The 22,774-nt window shown below is 39.1% G+C and overlaps 1 protein-coding gene across 1 annotated transcript in view; it reads left to right on the forward strand.

Moving 5' to 3' along the window:
• The window catches only part of si:ch211-106e7.2 (uncharacterized), a 37,860-nt gene extending 16,090 nt beyond the window's left edge, over positions 1-21,770 (forward strand). Inside the window, exons 2-4 of the mRNA XM_052119447.1 lie at positions 16,402-21,060; positions 21,172-21,231; positions 21,360-21,770. Coding sequence (XP_051975407.1) covers positions 16,425-21,060; positions 21,172-21,231; positions 21,360-21,511 — 4,848 coding nt within the window. The 5' untranslated portion in view covers positions 16,402-16,424 and the 3' untranslated portion in view covers positions 21,512-21,770. The remainder of the gene's footprint in view (positions 1-16,401; positions 21,061-21,171; positions 21,232-21,359) is intronic.
• Positions 21,771-22,774: the final 1,004 nt, after the last annotated feature.

The following is a 22,774-nucleotide window of genomic DNA, read 5'->3' on the forward strand; positions in this document are numbered from 1 at the left end:
TAGGGAGTCCAGGGAAGTGCTGGAGTTCGTTCGCCAGTGGAAACGTGTTCGACAGGAAGATGGAGTTTTGTATAGGGAGGTCTTCCTGGCTCCAGGAAAGGTTCGAGTGCCTCAGGTTTTATTGCCGGGGGTTTTAAAGAAGGAAGTTTTGCAGGGTCTTCATGACCATCACGGCCATCAAGGCATAGAGAGGACAACTGCTTTGGTGAGGGAGAGATGTTTCTGGCCCAGTCTGTGCCATGATGTAGAGCAATGGTGTATCAAGTGCGAGCGTTGTGTGGTCTCTAAGGCTTTACGCCCTAAAGTCCGTACAACCATGGGACATTTGATGGCTTCAAGGCCCTTGGAAATTCTCGCGATTGATTTTACACTCTTAGAGCGGGCAAGTAATGGATGTGAGAACGTGCTTGTAGTTACTGATGTGTTTTCTAAGTTTACTCAAGCTTACCCAACTCGAGATCAAAAGGCGAGTACTGTGGCCCGCATCCTGACAGAGAGGTGGTTCTATGTGTATGGCGTGCCAAAACGCATCCATTCAGACCAGGGGCGAAATTTTGAAGGGGAATTGCTCAAGCGACTGTGCCACCTTTATGGGGTTCAGAAGAGTAGGACTACAGCATATCATCCCGAGGGAAATGGGCAGTGCAAAAGGTTCAATCGCACTCTGCATGATCTATTGCGCACTTTGCCCATCGAAAAGAAAAGGGTATGGCCTCAGTCTTTACCACAGTTACTCTTTGCCTATAATACCTGTGCCCATCAATCCACTGGCTACTCCCCCTACGAGCTAATGTTTGGCCAGAAGCCAAAGCTGCCTGTGGATGCACTTTTAGGGATGGAGGAAGGGAGTATGCCGGTGACTGCCCAAGATTGGGTGGTGAGTCATCGGGACCATTTGGCCTCTGTGTATGTTAAGGCTAGGGAGCAGCTGGGAGTGGCAGCAGCCCAGCGAGCACGTCATCATCCAGAGTCTGTACCTATTTTGCCAGTTTGTGTAAAAATCATTTTCCTGGTCGGCATAAGATTCAAGATGTGTGGGGCTCCAAGGTATATGAGGTGGTAGAGTGTTTGGATGGGGTGGGCACTGTGTATAAGGTAAGACAGCAAGACACTGTGGGGCACGTGAAGAATGTCCACCGCTCGAATTTGCGAGAGCTTCCTGATGGGTATTTACCCTTGGATAAAGGTGAGGTTGAGGCAAATTGTCATCCACCGGCAGGATTCCTGCCAGAGTATGGTCATCGGAGGCAATTAGCTGAGGAAGAGGAAGTGTCAGAGGAGGAGACTGTGGTTCTACATGTAGCCCAGGAGGGAGGTCCAGCAACAGTCAGGGAAGATTCGGGTGAGCGGGAGTTAGACCGGTGGTTAACTGAACAAGTTATTGATCCCCCGGATTTCCAGTGTCCAATGGAGCAGGTACTTCATTCCCCAGACTCCCTTGAGCCAGTTCCTGGCCCTCACGATCATTTAGAACGGGAATTTGAGCCAGAGCGGGCAGAACTCTGTTTACGTCGGTCGGTTAGAACGAGGGCTGGCCAGCATTCAAATTTATTTAATCTGCCGAGGCCGGTACGATTCTCGGAGGATCAAGTTCCCCTAAATTCAGCCTCCGTACATTGCCTCTATGTCCCTTTTAGACCTTGGGATTAGGATGGGTATGATGGGGATAAGTGTTGTCACCGGGACGGTGACCTTTGAAAGAGGGGGTGGATGTAACCTGATGTAACCAGAATAGGTATGCTATGCCTTTAAGTGGGTACGTGATGTGATAGGGCCGGCCACGGTTAAAGTCTCAATGTTCAATGTTCAATGTTCAATTTATTTATAAAGCACATATTAATACAACAGAAGTTGACCACAGTGCTGTACATAGTATAAAATAACAATCATAAAATCATAATTAAATTAAAAACATTGTCACAGACACCTCAAAATCTAAGCGGCGTCAATAATAAACTATTACATCACTAGCACAATACTCATGAATGATCAAAACGCCAGAGTGAAAAAATAAGTTTTTAAGTGTCGTTTAAACTCTGTAAGAGAGGAACATTCCCTGATATAATGAGGTAAATTATTCCACAGCCTGGGAGCAGCAGCTGCAAGGAGCGGTCTCCTCTCATTTTCCTGTACGTCTGCGGGACTACCAAGAGATTTAATGATTCGGGCGCAATGCTCTCTTTGGTTTATTCACCTGGATTAGATCAGCTATATATGTCGGAGCAGTGCCATGTAGTGCTTTAAAAACAAATAAAAGTATTTTAAAATTAATCCTGTAGAAAACCGGCAACCAATGTAGTTCTCTTAATATAGGAGTAATATGCTCATTTTTTCGAGTGCCTGTCAAGAGTCTAGCAGCCGCATTTTGGATTAATTGCAATCTGTTTAAGCCTTTGTGTTGGACACCATAGTATAATGCATTACCATAGTCCAATCTTGAGAAAATAAACGCATGAACTACCTTTTCCAGGTCCTTCCGTGTTACAAAGGGTTTAATTTTAGCGACTAATCTTAACTGGAAGAAACTCATTTTAACTACTTGATTTATCTGTTTATCAAATTTCAGTGCACTATCACAAATTATACCTAAGGTTTTTACTTGACGCATCAGATAAGGGGATAGTGTACCCAATTCAGTTTTAGATGGATCTGCAGACTCTGAAGGGCCAAATAAAATCAATTCTGTTTTTGATTCATTTAGACACAAAAAATTTACAGACATCCAGCTTTTAATCTCCCCAAGACACTCTACCAGCCTTTCAACAGCAGCAGGGACAGTTGGTTTTAAGGGTAGATACAACTGGGTGTCATCTGCGTAACAGTGAAAAGAAACCTCATATTTACTCATGATCTGACCTAAAGGAAGCATATAGAGTGAGAAAAGAACTGGTGCTAAAATAGATTCTTGTGGAATACCGCATGATAAAGTCGCTGTGTTCGACGTACATTCTCCCATTTGCACTGCAAAACTTCTATTTTGGAGATAAGACTTAATCCAATTTAAGACATTACCTCGAATACCTACATAATTGTCTAAGCGTGAAATTAAAATATTATGGTCGATTGTGTCAAACGCTGCTGTAAGATCTAATAGCAGAAGTAAGGTTGAGTCACCAATATCTGTGGCCATAAAAACATTGTTAAATACTTTTAATAATGCAGATTCTGTACTATGTTGTTTTTTGAACCCCGACTGGAACACTTCACCAATAGTATTGTCAGTAAGGAAGGACTCAAGTTGAATAAAGACCGTTTTCTCCAGGATCTTTGCTAGATAAGGTCTCGCGGGTGTCAATGAAACCGTTTTGTTCTCATTCTCTGCTCAATGAACGTGGGTGTGTGTGTGGTTTCTCCTATACTGGTGCGTTGGAAGAACTGCTTGTGTGTTACTGCTGTGCCCGTGCGTGTCACTCTGCGTTTGGGTTCGGTTATGCGTAAGTTTGTTTTAGAACTTTTCCTGTGCTGATGACCGGTTGATTGGAGAACGCCGTTTGCGCGCAACTCTGCGGTTGGGTTCGGCAGCTGGATGATCACTTGTGTCTATACTCTGCCGAGTTGCGAGGGCCAGCAGTTGCGGACGTTTGTATGGAACAGACTGCGTTACGATCCATTTTTGTCTTTCCGTGAGACTGTTATGTCTCAGTCACCCCTGTGAACATAGCGGATTGAGTATGTTTCAAGACCTTCGTCGGGCAGTGGCCATCGTTTCTTTTCCATTGAAAATTAGATAAATTTGTGTTTTATTTACCTTTTGTTAATCTAATCGCCATTTCATCCTTTTGTTGTGTTCTTTGTGGTGTTCATTGTTTGAAATCTTTCTGTTTTATTGATTGGGGTATAACTGTATGGGAGGTCTTATTGGTTTGCGTGTTTTACTTGTGGTTTGATTTGGTCTTGATTTTTATCTGGTTTTGATTTTTGCTTCCTCCCATGTGGTGTGTTCTCCAGTTTATGATTCTAGTTTGATTTGGTTTACTTTCAGTGTCATGTCTATTGTTGTTTTCTTATATAACATAATTTAAATTTATAATTTGTCAGCTCGATCAATTTGAGTTATAGATTCATTATTTGTTTTTCTTTAATTATTTGTATTTCTTTACTGAACCAATTCTGATTTGTTTGGAGCATTGTTTTCATTTTACTTTGTTCTTTTTGCTTAATGTTTTCTTAAATTGAGTTGAATTGTGGGGTTTTGGTTCGTTCTATTTTTTCGTTTTGAAATCTCCTCTAACTAACATTGCTGCTACTCAGGTTATTTTCTCAACCATCATATCTGTGGAGAAGGCTCGTATCTGTCATTGTTAATAAATTATCAACTTTTGTACTCCGGCTTCCAGTTCATTCATTTGAACCTCCTGTGTTAGATAATAGCATTATTAGGGTCCCCCCATCCCAGGAAAGTGGGGGTGGCGTAGTTAAATTAGTCAACACCTACCACTGCTAGGTTGCCCAGGTCACATAGGTATCAAATGGGATAATAATGGGCTCATATAAGTAAATATGCTCTTAAATTTTTAAAAGGGGGGAGAGAAAATTTCCTGTTGATTTTGTTGTTGACATCAATAAAAACAATTATGTCACTTGATGATAGTCCTTGTACTGGAAAACCATGAAAAAATCTATGCAATATAAAAGGAAATGCAACCCAGGATACATTAAATACAGGTTATGTTTAATCTATGGCAGGTCAACACTTGATGTCCAATGTAAAATCTGGTCCTGAAGCAAAACCAGTTGAGAAGCACTGAGTTAAAGGTACAGACAGGAGCAGTCTGGCTCTGTCGTGCACCTACAGTATATGTTAACTGTTAATAATCATAGGACATTACTACAAAAGCTCACACAGCTGATGTTATTTTTCATTTAGTTGTCCATTTAACATGCTATGCTAACATGTAAACTAGCATGCTTTATTTATATAACATGTTATAGTTACATGATATTTTTTTATCATGTTTATAATTCTGTTTCTTATAATTCTGTTTGCTGTCTTATTTTTTCTATTTATTTTATTTTCTTTTTTTACACATACTTCAATAAAATAAATGGTTTCAAGTTTCAGTTATTATAAAGTGTTTGCTCAAAAATAAATAACCCTTCTGTTTTCACTGATAATAGTAATTGTGTAATACCGTGAAATCGTGATATTTTCTGAGACGGTTGTCATACCGTTGCAACCCTACTAACAAGATAAATTGTTCAGAGGCCTTTATTATTTTACATTGCCCACTTTGATCCTGAAAGGATCACGTAGCCCTCTCAACTAACTTCAGTTTCAGGTATATGTACATATTAGAGCATGGCAATATTATGCCTGTTTATCATCACATTTGACTTTCGCATTAGTAATTGTGGCAAACATTGGCCAAATAGTAACATAATCAGAATACATACAGCAATCGATATAATGGAGGACATCCAGGGCGTAAACCACTGAAAAATTTCCCCATTTTGCGGCATGTGTTCTTTTACCAATCGAAGGCCCGTTTAGTTTTATTAAAGAAACATTGCTGATTATAAATAATTGATCCACTCAGTGTTTTTTTTTTATTTGGGGTTATCCATAAAAAGATGGATTCAAAACCACTAGCTATGTCGTTTTGGGCATTGAATTGGTTTGGAATACCTCTAGGTTGTCCAACACTGTCTAGATATACTTCAGGGTCACTTGAGACATCACTTTCTAGGTACCTTCGTTTCCGGGTGTTTACCTGTATCTTCATAACAGAAACATCTTCCTGTAACATTACCATAAAACATAAACCATCAAATGGTGTTGGGGGTGTGATAAGGAGTTCTGAATCATTACCAGAACATACCCGCCACACATCTGCCACCCCGATACACCGACTCTTTGATTTGGGTATGTGTGGTTGGCCTTGATTTCCTTCACCTGAGAACAGTATTTGACACTATACATTGTTTACCACCAGCGGTTTAGTTCATCCACAACCATCATACATTATTTCTAGGAATTGGAATTACACTTGTGACTCCTGATGTGTTGACGCTGAACGGACGCGGCCTGTGTGGATCAGCTGCGGTTGATGGTCAGTCAGCACTCCTGTTCTGGTCACCGCCAGTACAGTAGTCAGACCCAGGTAATTAGGCTCACCTAACTTGGTTGGTTTCAGACATTTCACCAGGACCTGCCGGTTCAAAATAAATGGATAAGTGGGCTTTTCTGTGTGCAAAGGTAAAGAGAGAAGGATCACTATTTATGCGATTCAATGTTTTGATCAGGGAATCCACATATTCCTCGATCACCATCTCCGTGTCACCTGTGGAGAGAAAGCCAGCACGACCTTTAACCCAAGGGGTTGGGAAAGGCCTACCCATTAGTATTTCAAATGGATAGGCTTTAACAACATAGGATGGTGACATTCTGAGTTCAGTCAACACAGCCGGTAGAACATCAACCCATGGTCTTCCGGTTTCGGTGCAGGCTTTGTGTAAGCATTCTTTTAATGTTTGATTTGTCCGTTCAACCACACCTGCCGACTGTTGGTGATATGGTATGTTGAAATGCCAATTTATGTTCAATTTATTCGTGTAGTTACGTAACTTTGGATGCAAACGGACTGCCATTGTCCCTCTCAATAACGGTTGGAATGCCGAATCTTGGTATTATTTCTTTTGCCTCACACACGGGAAAGCTTCTGTCCATTTAGAAAACCGGTCCACCTTCAAGAGCAATAATTTGTTATTCCTGCACGGCGGCATATGTGTAAAATGTATTTGCTGGTGTTGGAATGGCAGTTCCGAGTGTGGTAATGAGTCGTGCTTTGTAGACTTGTCTGTTATTCTGTGCGCACGTTAGACATGAGTCCAGGATTGGTTTTACTGAATTTCATACCCCATTTATGCAATAATTTGATTTTATTGACTGGATAACTTTTTCTTTTGAAACATGCGAAATACCGCGATAATGTCGACAGAGTATTACAATTGCGGTCTTTGGTAGAGCCAGATGCCCTTGTTTATCCCTTAACAAATTAGTCTGGTCTGGTTTCACTTTATTTGAGGCCCAATGTTGAATGTCAGATTCAGATGGATTTGCCTGCAACAGTTTTATGTCAATGTCTTGTACCAGAGTTGATTGCATCATGGAAACTGATGATGTGATATGGGTTTGCCTTCATCTGTCTTGAAGTCTCTTTCCTCCCACATTCGAGCAAAATCATGTACCACCCCATAAGCATACTTTGAGTCTGTGTATATATTAATTGATTTACCTTTAGCCAATTGGCATGCTCTGATCAACGCAAACATATCAGCAGCTTGTGCAGATTTATATGTGAGCGAATAAGCTTCAATTATTTGATTCGGAGGTTCCGTTACAGCATAACCACACCAGTATACAGAATCATTTGGCTTGGAACAGGACCCGTCAATTTACCAATGGTCCCCCTCCTCCAGGGCGGATGATGAAACATCTGGCCTGCAGGAAGTGCATGTTTTCAGGCAATTGAGGCAATCATGTGAATCAATGGAAAATTCACCTTTAGTTAGCAATTTCTGTGACGATAAAGTCAGGCTGTGTACAACGGAGGTTGGTTTAATGGTCAGTTTAGCAGTAGTCATTAAAATAGCTTCATACCCCAATCGATGTTGTGCTGTCATGTGTTGTGTGGTATTGTTTTGCATGATTGCTCCTACCTGGTGAGAGGTGTGCATGTCAATGGATGTGACGGAACAATGTATTCTGCATGTTGTACCATTAACGCGGCTGCAGCCACTGCTTGCACGCGTGCAGGGAGGCCTTTGGCGACTGCATCTAAAGTTTTTGACCAGTACGCCACTGGTCTATACATTCCGCCATTGGACTGAGTGAGGATCACTGCTGCTGAGCCTACCGCCTCATGCACGTACAGATGAAAGGGTTCACCATAATTCGGTAAGCCTAGTGCAGGTGGAGAGCTGAGGCTATTTCGTAGATGTTTGAAAGCCATGTCCATTTCAGCAGTCCACTTAATAGGTTCCTCAGCCCTTGACATGCGGAGCTACTCTCAGGATTTTGTCGTATAAAGCAGTTTGGCACCCAAGAAGCTTTGCATTTTTTGTTTTAGGGTGTTTGAAGTTAGTTTTCATCTTAACTCTTTCTGTGGAAAGACAAACTGTTCTTTTTTGTAGCTCATGACCCAGATAGTTAACTTTCGGTTTCACCCATTGCAGCTTGTCTTTGGAAGCCTTGAAACTCGCATGAGCGAGCATGTTGCAAAAAATCATTGATGCCGTAGTACAGGACTCCGCATCAGGACCGGCGGAGAACCCAGCAGACAAGTCTCTAAATCCCTGGGGCATTATGGTCCAAATTGTTGGCCTCCATATGTGAATGCGAACAGGGGCTGCGTAACGGGTGCAACTGGCACACTGAAGAAGGCAGAACACAAATCAGTAACCGTAAAATGAGTGTGGTCTGCTGGAATTGAGTTAATGGTAGTGCTCACATCCGGCACCACTGGTGACAACCAAATAATTAATTTTCCTCAAGTCTTGTGTTAAACGCCATGTACCATTAGCTTTCTTCACTGGATTAATTGCTGTGTTGTAAGGTGAGTGAGTAGGTTTCAAAATACCTTGCGACAGGCACTGTTTTTTGGACCAATGCCTTTTTCTTTTGATGGCGGATACTGTTTGCAGTAGACTGGTAGGTTAGAGCGGAGTTTGGCAACATATGGTCTTATGTCAGTGAGGTCCGCCTCATGTTTGTGGGTGGCCCACAGCGCTGGGTTGATGTTGAGCAGTTCCTGTTTTGCAGCAGAAGTGTTGAAAGACGTTGAGCTGCAAAATCCTCGGCAATGTCCTGTATACACAGACTGAAAATATACTGAGGGGAAACCGTAATTGTAGTGAGTTAGAATCAAAAGTAGTGAGTTAGAATCAAAAGTAATTTTTGCCCCAATTTTATTCATCAGATCACGACCAAGTAGGCAGAAATGAGAGTCAGGCAAAATCACAAAATCATGCATTTAAAAACAATTTGGGTTATCTGGAGATGTTATGGGTAATTTTGGTGTAATTTGACACTTAATGGGAATGCCATTATTTCCCACAGAGTTTAGAGTCCGTCCCGTTATAGAGCCCTCATAGAAATGAGCTGTTAATGAACTTTTAGATGAGCCGGAATCGATGAGAAAGGTATATGGTTTGTGGTCAACGTTTAATGATAAAGGCAGTGCTGAGTTATCAAAACACAGCATTGATGCTATTGCATAAGTGGAGGGCTCAGTGCTCTGTGGGCTTCCCTAGGGTTATCCATTCTGTTGGGTATTAAGGTGTGGAGCGGTCATTTGGGCCATTTTCTCAGAGCAGACTATCTGTTGTCTGTCATGTCGGTCACGCAACTGTGGTTCTCTCTGATCTCTCATTTGTTTACAACAATCTTGCTTGATGTCCTTGCTTTCCGCAATAATGGCATGTGCCAGATTCATACGTTCGGGGCGCATTTTGCCTCATAATGCGCATTTTGTTTTGGAGGAGGTACGCTAACAGCCCTCGAAGGCCCCAGCGGTGGACAGCTCACAAAGTCGCCGTCCAAATTCGGAAATTGTCATCCCGGTCAAACCAGCAGTTGTTATGTGAATTAATTGAGCGGTATCAGGTATGTTGTTTAAGAAGGTGTTTAAAATAGGAGTGCTTGGTCATCGTCAGTTGAAATAGATGATTCATCGGTCCATGAAGCCTTAAACCGAGCAAAGAATGCCACTGGACCTTCGTCCCTTTGTTGTTTCGTATTAGCCTCGTGTAATATCTCGTCTGGGTGCGGCGCTGCAGTTATTTGAGGAGGTCCACAAAAATCATCGGTAATGTGTCATCGTCTCCCCTTGCACAAGTCTATAGTTGTTCCCTTAAAGTCACTTCCTGACCTGGTTTTTCATTCCTCTACTTGTCGAATTTTGAGTCCAGCAAAGGCACTTTTTCACAAATTGCTTAAACACTGTTTCAGTTACGTCTGAAGGTAATGTTTTGGACAAGAGAAATCGATAATTGCATCCTGTCAATTGACTTGCAGGGGAGATTTAATTGGGTCGGTTAATTCTTTGCATATAGCCAGCACCTCTGTCATTGTTAGTGGAATGATTTTATTTCCGTCTGGGCACTGGATAAAAGGAAATGCAGCTATTGTACCTTCGCTCGTGTCTTTCTTTGAATTAAATCGAATACGGCCGTGGCTGCAGTGAACGAGTTGCCTTATAAATGGTGTTAAGTCAGGATATAATAGTGTGCATGGTGTTGTTGGGGTACTAGGGGTTAAGGCGCAAAAGACAATATCATATTTAGGAGGTTGTTCTGACACAGAGTCCGCAGCATGCATTTGATTGGCCTCTTTTCATTCAGGACCTTTGTCTCATTTTCTTCCACACCTTGTATGACTCTCATGTACTTCTAATCCCACTGAGTAATCAATGCACAGTTGAGTCGAAGATTTCTCGGAGATGCAAAGTTCTGATTCAATAAATAGACTACTTATAAAATAACTAAGCCAAGGTGGTCCACGGAGCATCTAAAATTACACTTCAGAGCGTGCATATTTTATACAGTTTCTGTTCTCCTCATCTCTTTGAGTGATGTCCTCTTCATCCAATAAAATCATCTTATGCCTCCCTCGTTTCGTCATCACGTCTCCCTTCTAGCTGTTCATCCTGACCCAACTTTGCTTCAATCTTGGCAAAAGCATGACTTTTTCATTTTATATGCATAAAACACACTGTAATCGCTTCATATGGTTACATATTTTATATTGACCTACTATCATTACTTTCTGCATTCATTTGATTAGTATATTAAATTATTTCCCTTATTACAGTCGTTGGTTACTCAAAACATTCCTGTAAAATGGGAAATGTGTGTCCACATGCATACATGCATTTAATCTAATTTCTAGCACTAATTAACACCCACAAATCATCTGCCTTTTTGGATACCAAGCAAGTGGCCTGACTCCTTTTCTTATTAAAACATTAAATCATCCTTTTAGTATCAACACACACACACACACACACACCCACACATCTCCTTCAAGGTTATTCTCAGTGTCATACAGAGAGAGAGGCTTTAATTCTCCATAAAGAAGTTGTTGTATTTTTCCATTGATTTGCACTTGATTATTAAACTGAGTGAATGATAATTAAATCATTAAATAAATGATTGAATATCTAATATACTGAATAACATTCATAATGCAGTTATTCATAGAACATTGATTACACATTGTTATTTTTAGATCATTGCATATTGCATACATATTAATTAAAAATATTCCATAATACTAACAAGGCTGCTTGCTGGTCCTTGTCACACGAACCAACAATTAAGTCTATGATATTCTGATCCGGAGAATACCATCTAAGCTAATTTGAATGGAAGTCCATGGGGTTTGGTTACTAGGGTGCACTAACTGGTTGCTAGGTTGTGGCTAAATATTTTTAGCATGATATTTAAAGACTCCTTGCTGGTCTGAGTCAAATAAGCCAAAGTTGATGTTTCTACGATGTTGTGGTGCAGAGATGTGCCTTTTGCTATACGGTTGCTAGAGTAAGTCTATCTAGGTTGATACTAAAAAGGCTCCTTGCTAGCCTGAGTCAAATGAGCAAACCCGTAAGTGTCTACGATATCCTCTTGCAGAGATATGTTTTTTTGCCACTTGGTTGCTAGGCAGTTGCTAGGGTGATTCTAACAAGGCTGCTTTGCTTTTTCAAGCCAACCTAGAGTTTAAATATTAGATCAGTATGCTGGCTTTATCAAGCCAACCTATTAATTTTAAACATTTCTGTGATTAGGGCTGAAAAGATTAGTAGACATTCATTGTCGAATAGTCGTCTGATTTAATTTAACAGAATTTGAGATCTTTTGAAATTTCTAATGATGATGCGGGAGAGCAGCACTTCAGCTCGCACTTGAGAAAATTGGCGATACACAGCTCTATAAAGAAGAAAGAGTTTGTTTTTTGTGAGTTAAAGATGGATCAAAATCAAATGAACAATAAGGTGAGAGGGTGTAGTCTTAACCAATTATACAATCAGGGCTCGACAATAAGGACTGCCAGATGGCCCGGGACCAGTGTGAGAAGGATTCGGGCCAGTTGCTAGAACTGTCACTTTATGCTGCATTTATAACATTAGTGCAAGCAAACAACAAGAGAGAGCACGAAAATTACACGGAGCGAAAGAAGTCTTAACCGAGGATGAGTATATTTATCTTGCAAAGATACGTAAATGCATATTATACTGGACGCGCCAAGGCACAGTTGTGTGCACGCACAAGATCGTGCAGACACAGAGTGCACTCCTAGCACTGTCCTCACTCTTTTCCAAGTGTCTTAGCAGCAGCTGTTAACAATGTGTAGAAAATAGCAGGTCAAAAATGTTCACAGTGCGTGAAATTCCCTTCATTTTTCATTTTTACATGTTGGTGAAAAGAAGTAATCCATTCATTGAAACACAAGAAATCAACAGTTTCTTTCTATAGGACTGAAAATCCATGTCTCTCCATGCATATGTTTCATCATCATCATCTCTCTCTGTGCAGCGTAGTCTGTTTAACATGCATGTGCTCTCGTAAAGGGGACAGAGCGCTAGTTTTATTCCTACTGTAAAAAAAAAACACATTTTCTCTCATTAATTCGCCTTTAGAGATGAAGCGCCGAATGAGATGTTAACTTTGTTAAACCCCTGGCTCAATATCCAAAATGTAAGTATACATTTAATTAGGTAATGTTTCAAAATGTATATATTAATTCGACATGATAATGGCATTTGATATGAAAAGAACAAGCAAGATCACTATGGCTATTATGCTATTATTATCAGAGCTGTTCAGCTGCAGGTTGAAGATGAATATTTAAAACAGTCTACTTCATATCATCCTCATAAAACAACTGTTACATGTCTCATTTCTGGACCATACAGGTATTTTTTTGTTCTTTGTATATCAGTCAGTGTTGGTCTTGTTTGGGTTGTCTTATTTTATATTATATTTTAATTATATTTACATTGTTAATTCACAGATTAGGCCTAATGTCTACCTATTGTATATTACACGTCACAACCGATTTAGTAGCAAGTCTGTTCACTCAGCCAATAATCAAATCTTTAACTCGGTGACTAAATCTTTGATCTTGTGAAAACACTACACATGGGCAAAACTTGCATGACTAAATGTGTGACCGAAATCCCATCATCTCCTCCACAGAACTCTTGGCTTAAAAGCACGTGTGTAAATGTCAGGACGGCTGAGGTTAATATGATGTATTTATGAATTTATATATGTAAAGCACATATATGGGATTACATAAGGCATAAATCATATCTTGCAAATTATAAATGTGATTACATTTTGGATGACTTTGTATTTATTTATTTTCTCCACTTTTTCTCACAAAATTGGAATGCCCAATCCCCAATGCACTCTAAGTCCTTGTGGTGGCGTAGTGACTCGCCTCAATCTGGGTGGCGGTGGATGAATATCAGTTGCCTCCGTGTCTGAGACCATCAATCTGCACATCTTATCACATGTCTTGAGCACGTTACCGTGGAGACATAGCGTGTGTGGAGGCTTCACGCTATTCTCCACGGCATCCGCACTCAACTCACCGACTGCCTGCCCCTTTCAGGAAGAGGGCTGTGTCTTTACAGCTTGTGAACAACACCAAAAAATAAAAAATAACATTACTTCAGGTGGATTTTTCACAAGCGACAAAACTGACAAAAATGTATTGATATTTTGTTAAAAATGTACATAGTATTGCTAGCTTGGGATGTCACGATGTGAATTTTTGATGGTACAATTATTGTCTGATAAAGAAATCACGATTTTTACAATTATCTACAAATTTACCTATTATGCAACAATAAAACCCTTCACAAACATATCACTTAATTTTTATTGCAGCATTCATTATGACATGCATTTAACATATATATTCCTACTTCTAAGTTGAAAACAAGTAGGTAAAGTACTTGTATTTAAGTAGGTGCAGTTTCCCTTTGACACCAAAACGTATTGTACCTTTTCAACAAAAAAGTATGTATACCTTTTCAATAAATACAAATAAAATTAAATGTAAATTAAAAACAAATAACCAAAAACAACTATAACTTAAACCATATGTTTAAAATAAAACGTTGTCTGGCTAGGAGAACCTTCTTTCTTTATTCAGTAATCTAACGATCAGCCAGATAATCACAGCACATTTACGCTCACTGAAATCTTATTCAAGTAGGAAAAACTATTTAACTTTACCAAAAGTTAAGTAGTGGTGGTGGCGTAGTGGTTAAAGCACAGGGCTGTTAATCAGAAGGTCAGAGGTTCTAACCCCATGGCCACCACCATTGTGTCCTTGAGCAAGGCACTTAACTCCAGGTTGTTCCAGGGGAATTGTCCCTGTAATAATTGCACTGTAAGTCGCTTTGGATAAAAGCGTCTGCCAAATGCATAAATGTAAATGTAAATGTAGTACACTGCATGTCATATTTACTGTGTTTGTAAAATTATTACCTTCTTCTGGGCATAAATATCTGAATGGTGACCCCTCAGGTGCTGGAACATATTAGATGTACTGGATACTGGATACCCGTCTTCAACAGCTCCTGTGTAATTTTTCAAATAGCTGATTTAATTCGCTTCGGTGGATGGAACTGTTCATCCATGTTTTCATTTTGAGAGTTTCAAGTGCGCTGAAAGTTCTCGTTCTGCACGCGCCCGCCTTACCTAGACAATCACCTCGTGAACTCCGTTACCATAGTAACAGCCTCACAGACCAGCCAGGCAGAGGGCAGGCACACGCACAGCACAAGTATTTAGACCCACACCGAAAGACTAATTTTCAGTAACCTTTTTTTTTTTAAATGTGGTTTTTTTTCCCCAGTTTTTAACCATAGCTTTCAAATTCTTATGGTTTAATAACCATGACTGTTTTAATAGTGTAATTGCAACATCCCTATTGCTAGCTAATGTTTATTTAGCAAGTTTCACAGAAACTTCCTCTTTAAAAGAAGTGGCTCGCCGATGACTGTCACTACAGCGTACTACATATACTATAGCAACAACAAATCAGAACCATATGACTGACAGCGTAAATATCGTAGTTCAGCCATATTTGTATGAACCAGAGTCGTACAATGATGGAGAGACTCCGGCAGAAGTCACAAGTGTGAGAATGAACCAGGACGTTTCTGAAAGGTTAATTGACATTACACAGCTGTGGTGAGTCAGTCTGTCAACAAACTTCCCTCGTGGTACTGATATGTTGTGCAGATGTGCTGGCCTTTGCAAGTACACATTCCACTTTTAGTACAACTCTATGTTCACAGAAAATGTACATAGTTTTCAAAAAGACAATCACCTTACTGTATTGTGCATAATAAAGGTGCGGTTATGAATTATACAGACAGAAAGCCAAAAAATAATGACATAGCTCTTGTCTCCGTGAATACAATCGGAGACAATGGTAACTTTAGCTGGAACACAATTGTTGGTACTGATCCATGCTTGAGAATCACATTTTTTTGAAAATCCTGCTTTATATTGACACTCATTCACAAAGCAGTCCGTTGTAAAATGATTTGCACAAACACAAATTTTTGTATGTTTTGGGGCACACTGCGTCTTCAGTGGCTCTGGGAGTGCATGAAGACTCTTTATGTTCACTTTTACAGCCAACAATAAAACACTTATTACACTTACAAAACTGAGACATTATTGTTCTCACTGTATCTGCTCCAGTGTGGAAAGAAATGGCAGACTGTGTAGATCACTTGGGAGGATCTATGATAATTGGGTGGAGTCCATCACCAGTCGTGGGCGAGGCCTGATCTAAAGTGATGTCTCTTTAGAGCAGAAACAAAAACCATTCGTTTTGACACTGTTTTTGATTAATAGAAATATAAGAAAGAGGAGTGGGTGGACTTAACATTGTAGGGTGGTTGTGTACACACACTGCCAACTCACATTTATGTATAAACGCCATTATAAAAGTGAATTTTGCATAATAATCGCCCGATTATCGTTAGATTAGTCAATTATGAAAATAATCGTTAGTTGCAGCCCTATCTGTGATGCAAGCCTCCATTGTTTTAAAATAAAACGTGCACCTTATTGCACTATGCATTGGTCAAAAAGTATTTCGAAAATTACTTTTTGATTGATTCCTTGTGAACTCTGATGTGGATTCAGACAGAAAATAAATTATCACATGCCCACAGTAGGTAATTTGTCTGTGAATTTTCTTGCGGGTCGTTGGAGAAAACAATGATGATTCGGATGTAATAAAATCACTGACTATTAAATCCGGGAATTACCTCACACCCCCATGTAAAACAATTACCATCCGTATAGGGCTAAATAAATATTTTTAATGTCAAGCAATAACTGTTCTAATCATTTCCCCTTTTTTTCCAGGGATGTGATTCATATTCATTAGAATGCAAGCCGATTCTCAGCCCCCAGGACAATGGCAAAACTTGCATGGCAATGTGGTCACATCTGGAGACTGGACATCCAATAATCCAGGCCACATCCTTCACCATCAATGTGTGCCGCCACATCATGCAAGCTTCCCATATCCAAATCAAATTTCAACTGGAAATGAGTTAACAAAGTTCTCTTGCACAATCCTACAGACAACCAGTGACAAAGGTTTGACTAGTAGCACTCAATCTACTGAGAATATGATGCCACCACAAGAAAATAACTTTAATTCAGAATGCACAGGAAAACTGAACTCGCACATTATTATGTGGAACATGCCGTCTTCTAATTGCCAGATGTTCTTGCCTGTGAACAACATTAATATGCAGGGGGCGATTAATGTTGCATCGAACAATTATGGGCCAAATATGTCACATTGTGCGCTCAGACCAAGCTCGGAGACCTTTAACTCAAATAACAGTTCCTACACACAACAAAAAACTACCTCCATTTCAACTGTCCCAAATAGCACACGACAGTTTGAAGCAAACAGAACTATGGACACTTGGAGTCTAAATGAATCTGAAAGAAATGTGAATACTAGAAGCCTGCATAGTAGGCGGAAACATGCAAATACTGCTAATAATTTGCCAAAACAAACTCTGCCAAATCAAAATTTGCCAAAATCAGCAAGAAAAAGAAAGTCATCATCCACCATGAAAGATTCTCTCCCAACAGAAACTGCACCTCATAGACAGAGTAGTCCTATTGGTGGATGCATTTACCCATCTACCCTTGCTAATCCGCAAACACATTCTACTTGTAAACAGAACAATGCTGCACAAAAAGCTGTTGCTGTTGTCACACCATTATCTATGGTAGAAATTGCATCTGTTGATTCTTCAAACAAATCCATACATAATACAAAGATAAGTGTTCTTGATGCAAGCTCAGCGCAAGGAACAATACACCATTATCTGAATATTCCTCATCCTCTGGCAAACACTAATCTGAAGGCAATAGGAGAATCAAATGACCTGACAAGCAAGTATCCACGGCCAAGTTCAGGAGGAGAGCAAAGGCTAAATGATGGACTTTGTTATGCAGTTGGAGCCAGAAATCCTGTTTGGACTGATGAGTCTACCAGTGATGGTAACTGCACAACCTTACCAAAGCTGCATAGAGTGGTTACAGAACAAAATGAGTCTGTGCTGTCAACTCTGAGACAAGCTAATGAAAAAATGCCTAACAATAACCGTGCAGTCACAGATTCACAGAAGACGGACACAGAAGAAACTGACAGGTGCTCCCCTATTCCTGTAATAGAATGGTCATTAGACAGATTGCACACATTAATAGCCATGGTTCAGCAAATAGATGATGGATATCAGAAAAATGTTTACAAAACAGATCCTGGAAAGGAGATTTTAAAGATTTATTGGAATGGGGATTTTTGTGAGTTTTATAATGTGGCTCAAACTGGCATATATCTAAACATAATGGAAGAAGTCTTCTTTTACTGTCAGAAAAATGACCCTGTGATACTGAGGCAAATTAGAGGTGATAAACGTAACCAAGTTGCTAAGGATTTTCACATTTTAAAACACAATGAAACTCCACCAAAGATGATGCCCTACAAGTCATCTTGGTTAAATCTTAATGAGAAACTTGATGACATTGACAAGGAATGTGATTTTTCTTGGTTCTATAGGTCTTTTCATGGTACCCCCCAGGAGAGGGATAAACACAAAGTAAGCAACTCTGCTTGTGAAATGCCAAACAAATTGTTAGATGCCTCTGCTCAGTTAGTGGCAGCTTGTCAATGCCAAGCTGAAGCTGTGAACAAAGTTCCAGTAGAAGAACAAAAATGCTTGGAGTTAAAAGACACTAAATCAGACAGTGAGAGTCTTTGTGAAAACATGCATGTTTCCTTAGAGCAATTGCAACCTGTGACTGATAACTGCTCAACAAAACTTAATGTTGTGCTTACAGAACAATCCAATTCTCAACCAAGTATTGTAAATCCTTTGAAGACCATGACTAATCTGGTGAAGGTGTTAGATAAACAAACTGTACCAACTGAAATGTCAGTAAAGGCAATACTGAATGACAGATTTTGTAATGATGTTGAAGCCAAAAGTCCTGTATTGTTCGAATTAACCAGCCAAAGGATCCAAACAAGTTCACTAATGGCCATGAACAATCCAGTGAGGCTACTGGAAAAAAATGATGTTTCATTAAGTAGGCTTCAGTGCCAAATTGGAAAACATGATATTTTGAACCAAAAACATCAATACCCAACTCCTTCATCAGAAGGGTCAAGGTTAGGAGACCGTTTTAGTAATTGTGCTGGAGCCAAAAGTCTTGGTGAATCCTCAAGTCAAAGTGATGGCACAAGCTCCCCAAAACATAATCCTGCGGTTATAAATCAACAGGATTTAGTGGTGTCATCACTAACACAAAATGAATCCGATGAAAAATTGTCTAACAGGGACTGTGCTGTCACAGATAACTGTATGAGAGATGAGACTGAGCCAAAAGATTGTACAGAAGTTGTAGCTTATAAAAAAGAAGACGACATTGGCTTGGACTCTTTAGCATCTCTTAAGATTAATGTTCTCCCACACTACATAGCTAAACAGTGTTTTGCAGGTGAGGTGATGGAAGATAATGGATTGCAAAAAGACAGTGCTGCTCCACCAGAGATGCGCCACAAGTCATATGGGTTGCATCTACTTAATGAAATCTACAAGTCTTTTAATGATACACCCCAAATACGTGAACAAACTGTGAACAAAGTACTAGTTGAACAAACATGCTTGAAGTTAAATCAGAGTCTTCCTGAAAACTTACCCATTTCCTTTGAGCAATCACTACCTGTGACTGAAGAAGTAATCAACTGTCAACCAAAATTTGTAAATCCACTGGAGGCCATGACTTGTATGACTAAGAAACTGGAAAGACTGAATGTTTCAAATAGAAAATATTTACGTCAAATATTAAATGAACGTGTTCTGAAAAGAAAACATCAATGCTCAACTCGATCATCAGAAAAATCAAGGCTGGATTACCATTTTAGGAATTGTGCTGGAGCCAAAAGTCTTGTGTTGACTGATGAATCAAGCAATCAAAGTGATTGCACAAGCGCACCGAAACGTAATCCTTTTGTCGCAGAACAACAGGAATTTGTGCTATCTCAAATACAAACTGAACCCAATGAAAAAATAACTAACACTGACTGTGCAGGAATGGATAAGAGTGTTATATGTGAGACTGAGCCACAACCTAGTGGAGTTGCTGTGGATGCTTTAGCCTTTGTTCAGATGAATGTTCTTTCACATGAAATGGCTGAACAATGGTTTACTGGTGAGTTGGAAGATCAAAGCTTGGAAAAGGACATTGCTAAACATCCTTCCAGTGAGGACCAGCTAAAAGTTCTACTCCTGGATACAAGTTCTGACACAGAAGTGCTCATAGAAGATGTTAAGACAAAAGAAAGCAACAATCAAAGTACTGTTCATGATGAGTTGGAGTCTTACTGTTGTCTTGCTAAATGGTTTCAAATTTTGCAATATGGAGATGGCTCATCATGCAAGTGCCAGGAAAAAGCCATATTGAATGAAAAAGGGATTGAAATAGAGGCCCATGCTACAAATTTAGAGATGCTGAAAAATAAAGCTGATGGTAGTGATGTCTTCTCTGATGAATGTGGACCCATGGAATTGGAATATGGTTCACCTGAAACAATGTGCTTTGAGAAGCATTTTCGTCCAGAGGCAAAAAACCCACTGATGTCACATACAAATTATGCTTATGTTGACAAGATAAACATTGTGAAGGGCAATTCAAGTTCTGAAGAGGTATTTGAGGTAGAGAGAGTGATGTCAGAGCAAACAAAAGAGGAATCACCTTCAAAATGTGCAACAAATGAGACCCTGAAGCTTTTTGAGGTGGAGAAAGACCCCCTTGATCCTGATTCTAAGAGACATAAAAACAAAACTATACATCTTTCACTGTATGGGTCATCTTCAGATGTAAGCAATAAAGTAATACCAACAAGAAGATATCAAGTTAAAGAAAGTTGTCAAGAACCACCAGAAACTCTTAGAGTAATTTTAAGCTCTCATCAGAAGACCGAAGAGAAAAGAAAGTCAAATAAGCGTAAATGGTTAGAATCTCTGAACAATGAAGATGCTTTGGAGACGAGACGGAAAATAATTGAAGCGTCCTTTACAACCATTGATCCGAGTAGATCTTCCCCTTCACATGAAATAACCCCAAAAAGAGTTTCAGAAGTTTTCAAAGAAAACGCACTTTCATCGATGACTAAATTGGTTAGTCCAAGTCTTAATCCCCAGAGCAAAGTCCATTATGCTGATGGAAATAGACGAAAGAGAAAACTGAATGATAGGCCAAAACAAATTTCTATTAATAAATGTATTATAAGGGGGAAGTACATGCCATCCAAATCTTCTTTGCAGTCACCACTGACTGTAATGAAAAGTAAATACGAAATGGGGAACCCTGCTTTGATGCCATTGGAGGAGGGTCTTGGTTTGGAATTTAAAGTATTGCCCAAGTCTTTCAACTTTACGGTAGGAAATGAACTCCGTGGCGGTCAAGTGGACAAGTCCCCAAATTCAAAAAATGGTAACTTTGTTTATTTATACTTCTTTTATTTATGGTATGTGAATGTATTTGTGTCTGCTGTGTTGTATGTAACTAATGTATGCATTTAAATGATTGTCCCCTTTTCTTAAGAGATGTCACACCCAGAAGATAAACTAACTAGAATGATGAAGACTAGCCATGCAACACAAGGTATTGGACATACGATTTGGGGTTGTTTATTTGAAACATAAGTTGTATTCATCGCTCATGAATTTTATTCATGAAACCCCCCCCATCTAAACATCTAAATGGCCTTGATCTTCTTGTCTTATCTGCAGGTGCTTGGTGTTTCACCCCCTTGAAGATGAAGCACACTGGTTCCAACCAAGCCACAGATGTCTCTGGCTCAGGCAGCCTCTTCCAAGAATTCAAGAAGAGATTTCATGACAAGAACAGGGAAAACACCTCTACTAACTTAAATTCTAAGTAAAGAACTTGAATTATTATTATAATTTAAGAAAATTGTCTTATTCTCATGTTTATTTGCTCTGTGAATATGATCAACCTCCCGAGTGTTTTCAAATGGGACCATACTTTGCTCTTTTTGATAAACCGAAGGATTATATATTTAATTTTGAATGCATTCATTTGCACATTGATGATGCAGTTAAATGGCTTGCTAGGTGTTCCTGTAGGAGTCTTATACAACTTTTTCAAAAGAAACATTGTTTGAGTGGGGTAATTGATTTTTGCTGCTTTATTTCACTGGTTTTGTACATTTGTAATAAAAATATTTTTGTGATGTCTTTGATGTTTTTAATTGATCTTAGCCTGATAAAAAATATGATGCACAGAGGTAAGTAATGAAACAAGTAAAGAATATTTTGATAGTAGCCCAATTTACAGAAGTGTAGTGAATTTTCTCATTGATAACCGAAGAGAGTGTAACGTAAATTAATTCAGGAAGTACACTTTACATATATGTACATACGTATTTACATATTCAGCCCAGGAAGAAGCAACTACAGTAACCGATGCAGAGACAGGAACAGGAAATTAGTTCAAACAATGCATACATGCAGAAATGCATATTAGAAAGATTTTACTAATGCCAGTAAACTGTAAAGGAAAACTGCTACTCTAATATATATATATATATATATATATATATATATATATATATATATATATATATATATATATATATATTTTTTTTTTTTTTTTACCTCATCTCCAAGTAAAATAATGCATTAAATGTATTTCATCAATATGCCACAATTCATTATATGAGTTTTCAGATAAACATTAAATGTCCTGAAGCTGAAAGCTCAAAGTATTGTTGTAATAATGGAGATATGCAGAAAAGGCTTGACTATTGAAAAAAGTAGGCCATATTATTTTAAAATCAGGAAATGTGCGTTAAGTTTAAATATGCACAACTTCTTAATTGTAACCCGCAGATATCATGGTGAATCAGTTTAAAGCAATTAAACCATACCTGTTTTTTTTTATGATCAAAAATTAAACAAATAATAATTTGGTGGGGGGAAATTATATATTGCATGTCAAAGCTCACACACACAATATATGCTCAAAAATTCAAGCCACACAAAATTCACCCCAAAACAAAATATGCTTCAAAATCAAGATTTTTATAATCAGTAACTTCCTAAAAACACATCAATTTCTATGCTTGGGTCTTGAAAATGTTGAAGATTCTTTCCCTCTTTGCAAGAAATCTGTCAGTCAGGGG

Source organism: Xyrauchen texanus, chromosome 46 (genome assembly GCF_025860055.1).
Source record: "Xyrauchen texanus isolate HMW12.3.18 chromosome 46, RBS_HiC_50CHRs, whole genome shotgun sequence".
Classification (NCBI taxonomy): Eukaryota; Metazoa; Chordata; class Actinopteri; order Cypriniformes; family Catostomidae; genus Xyrauchen; species Xyrauchen texanus.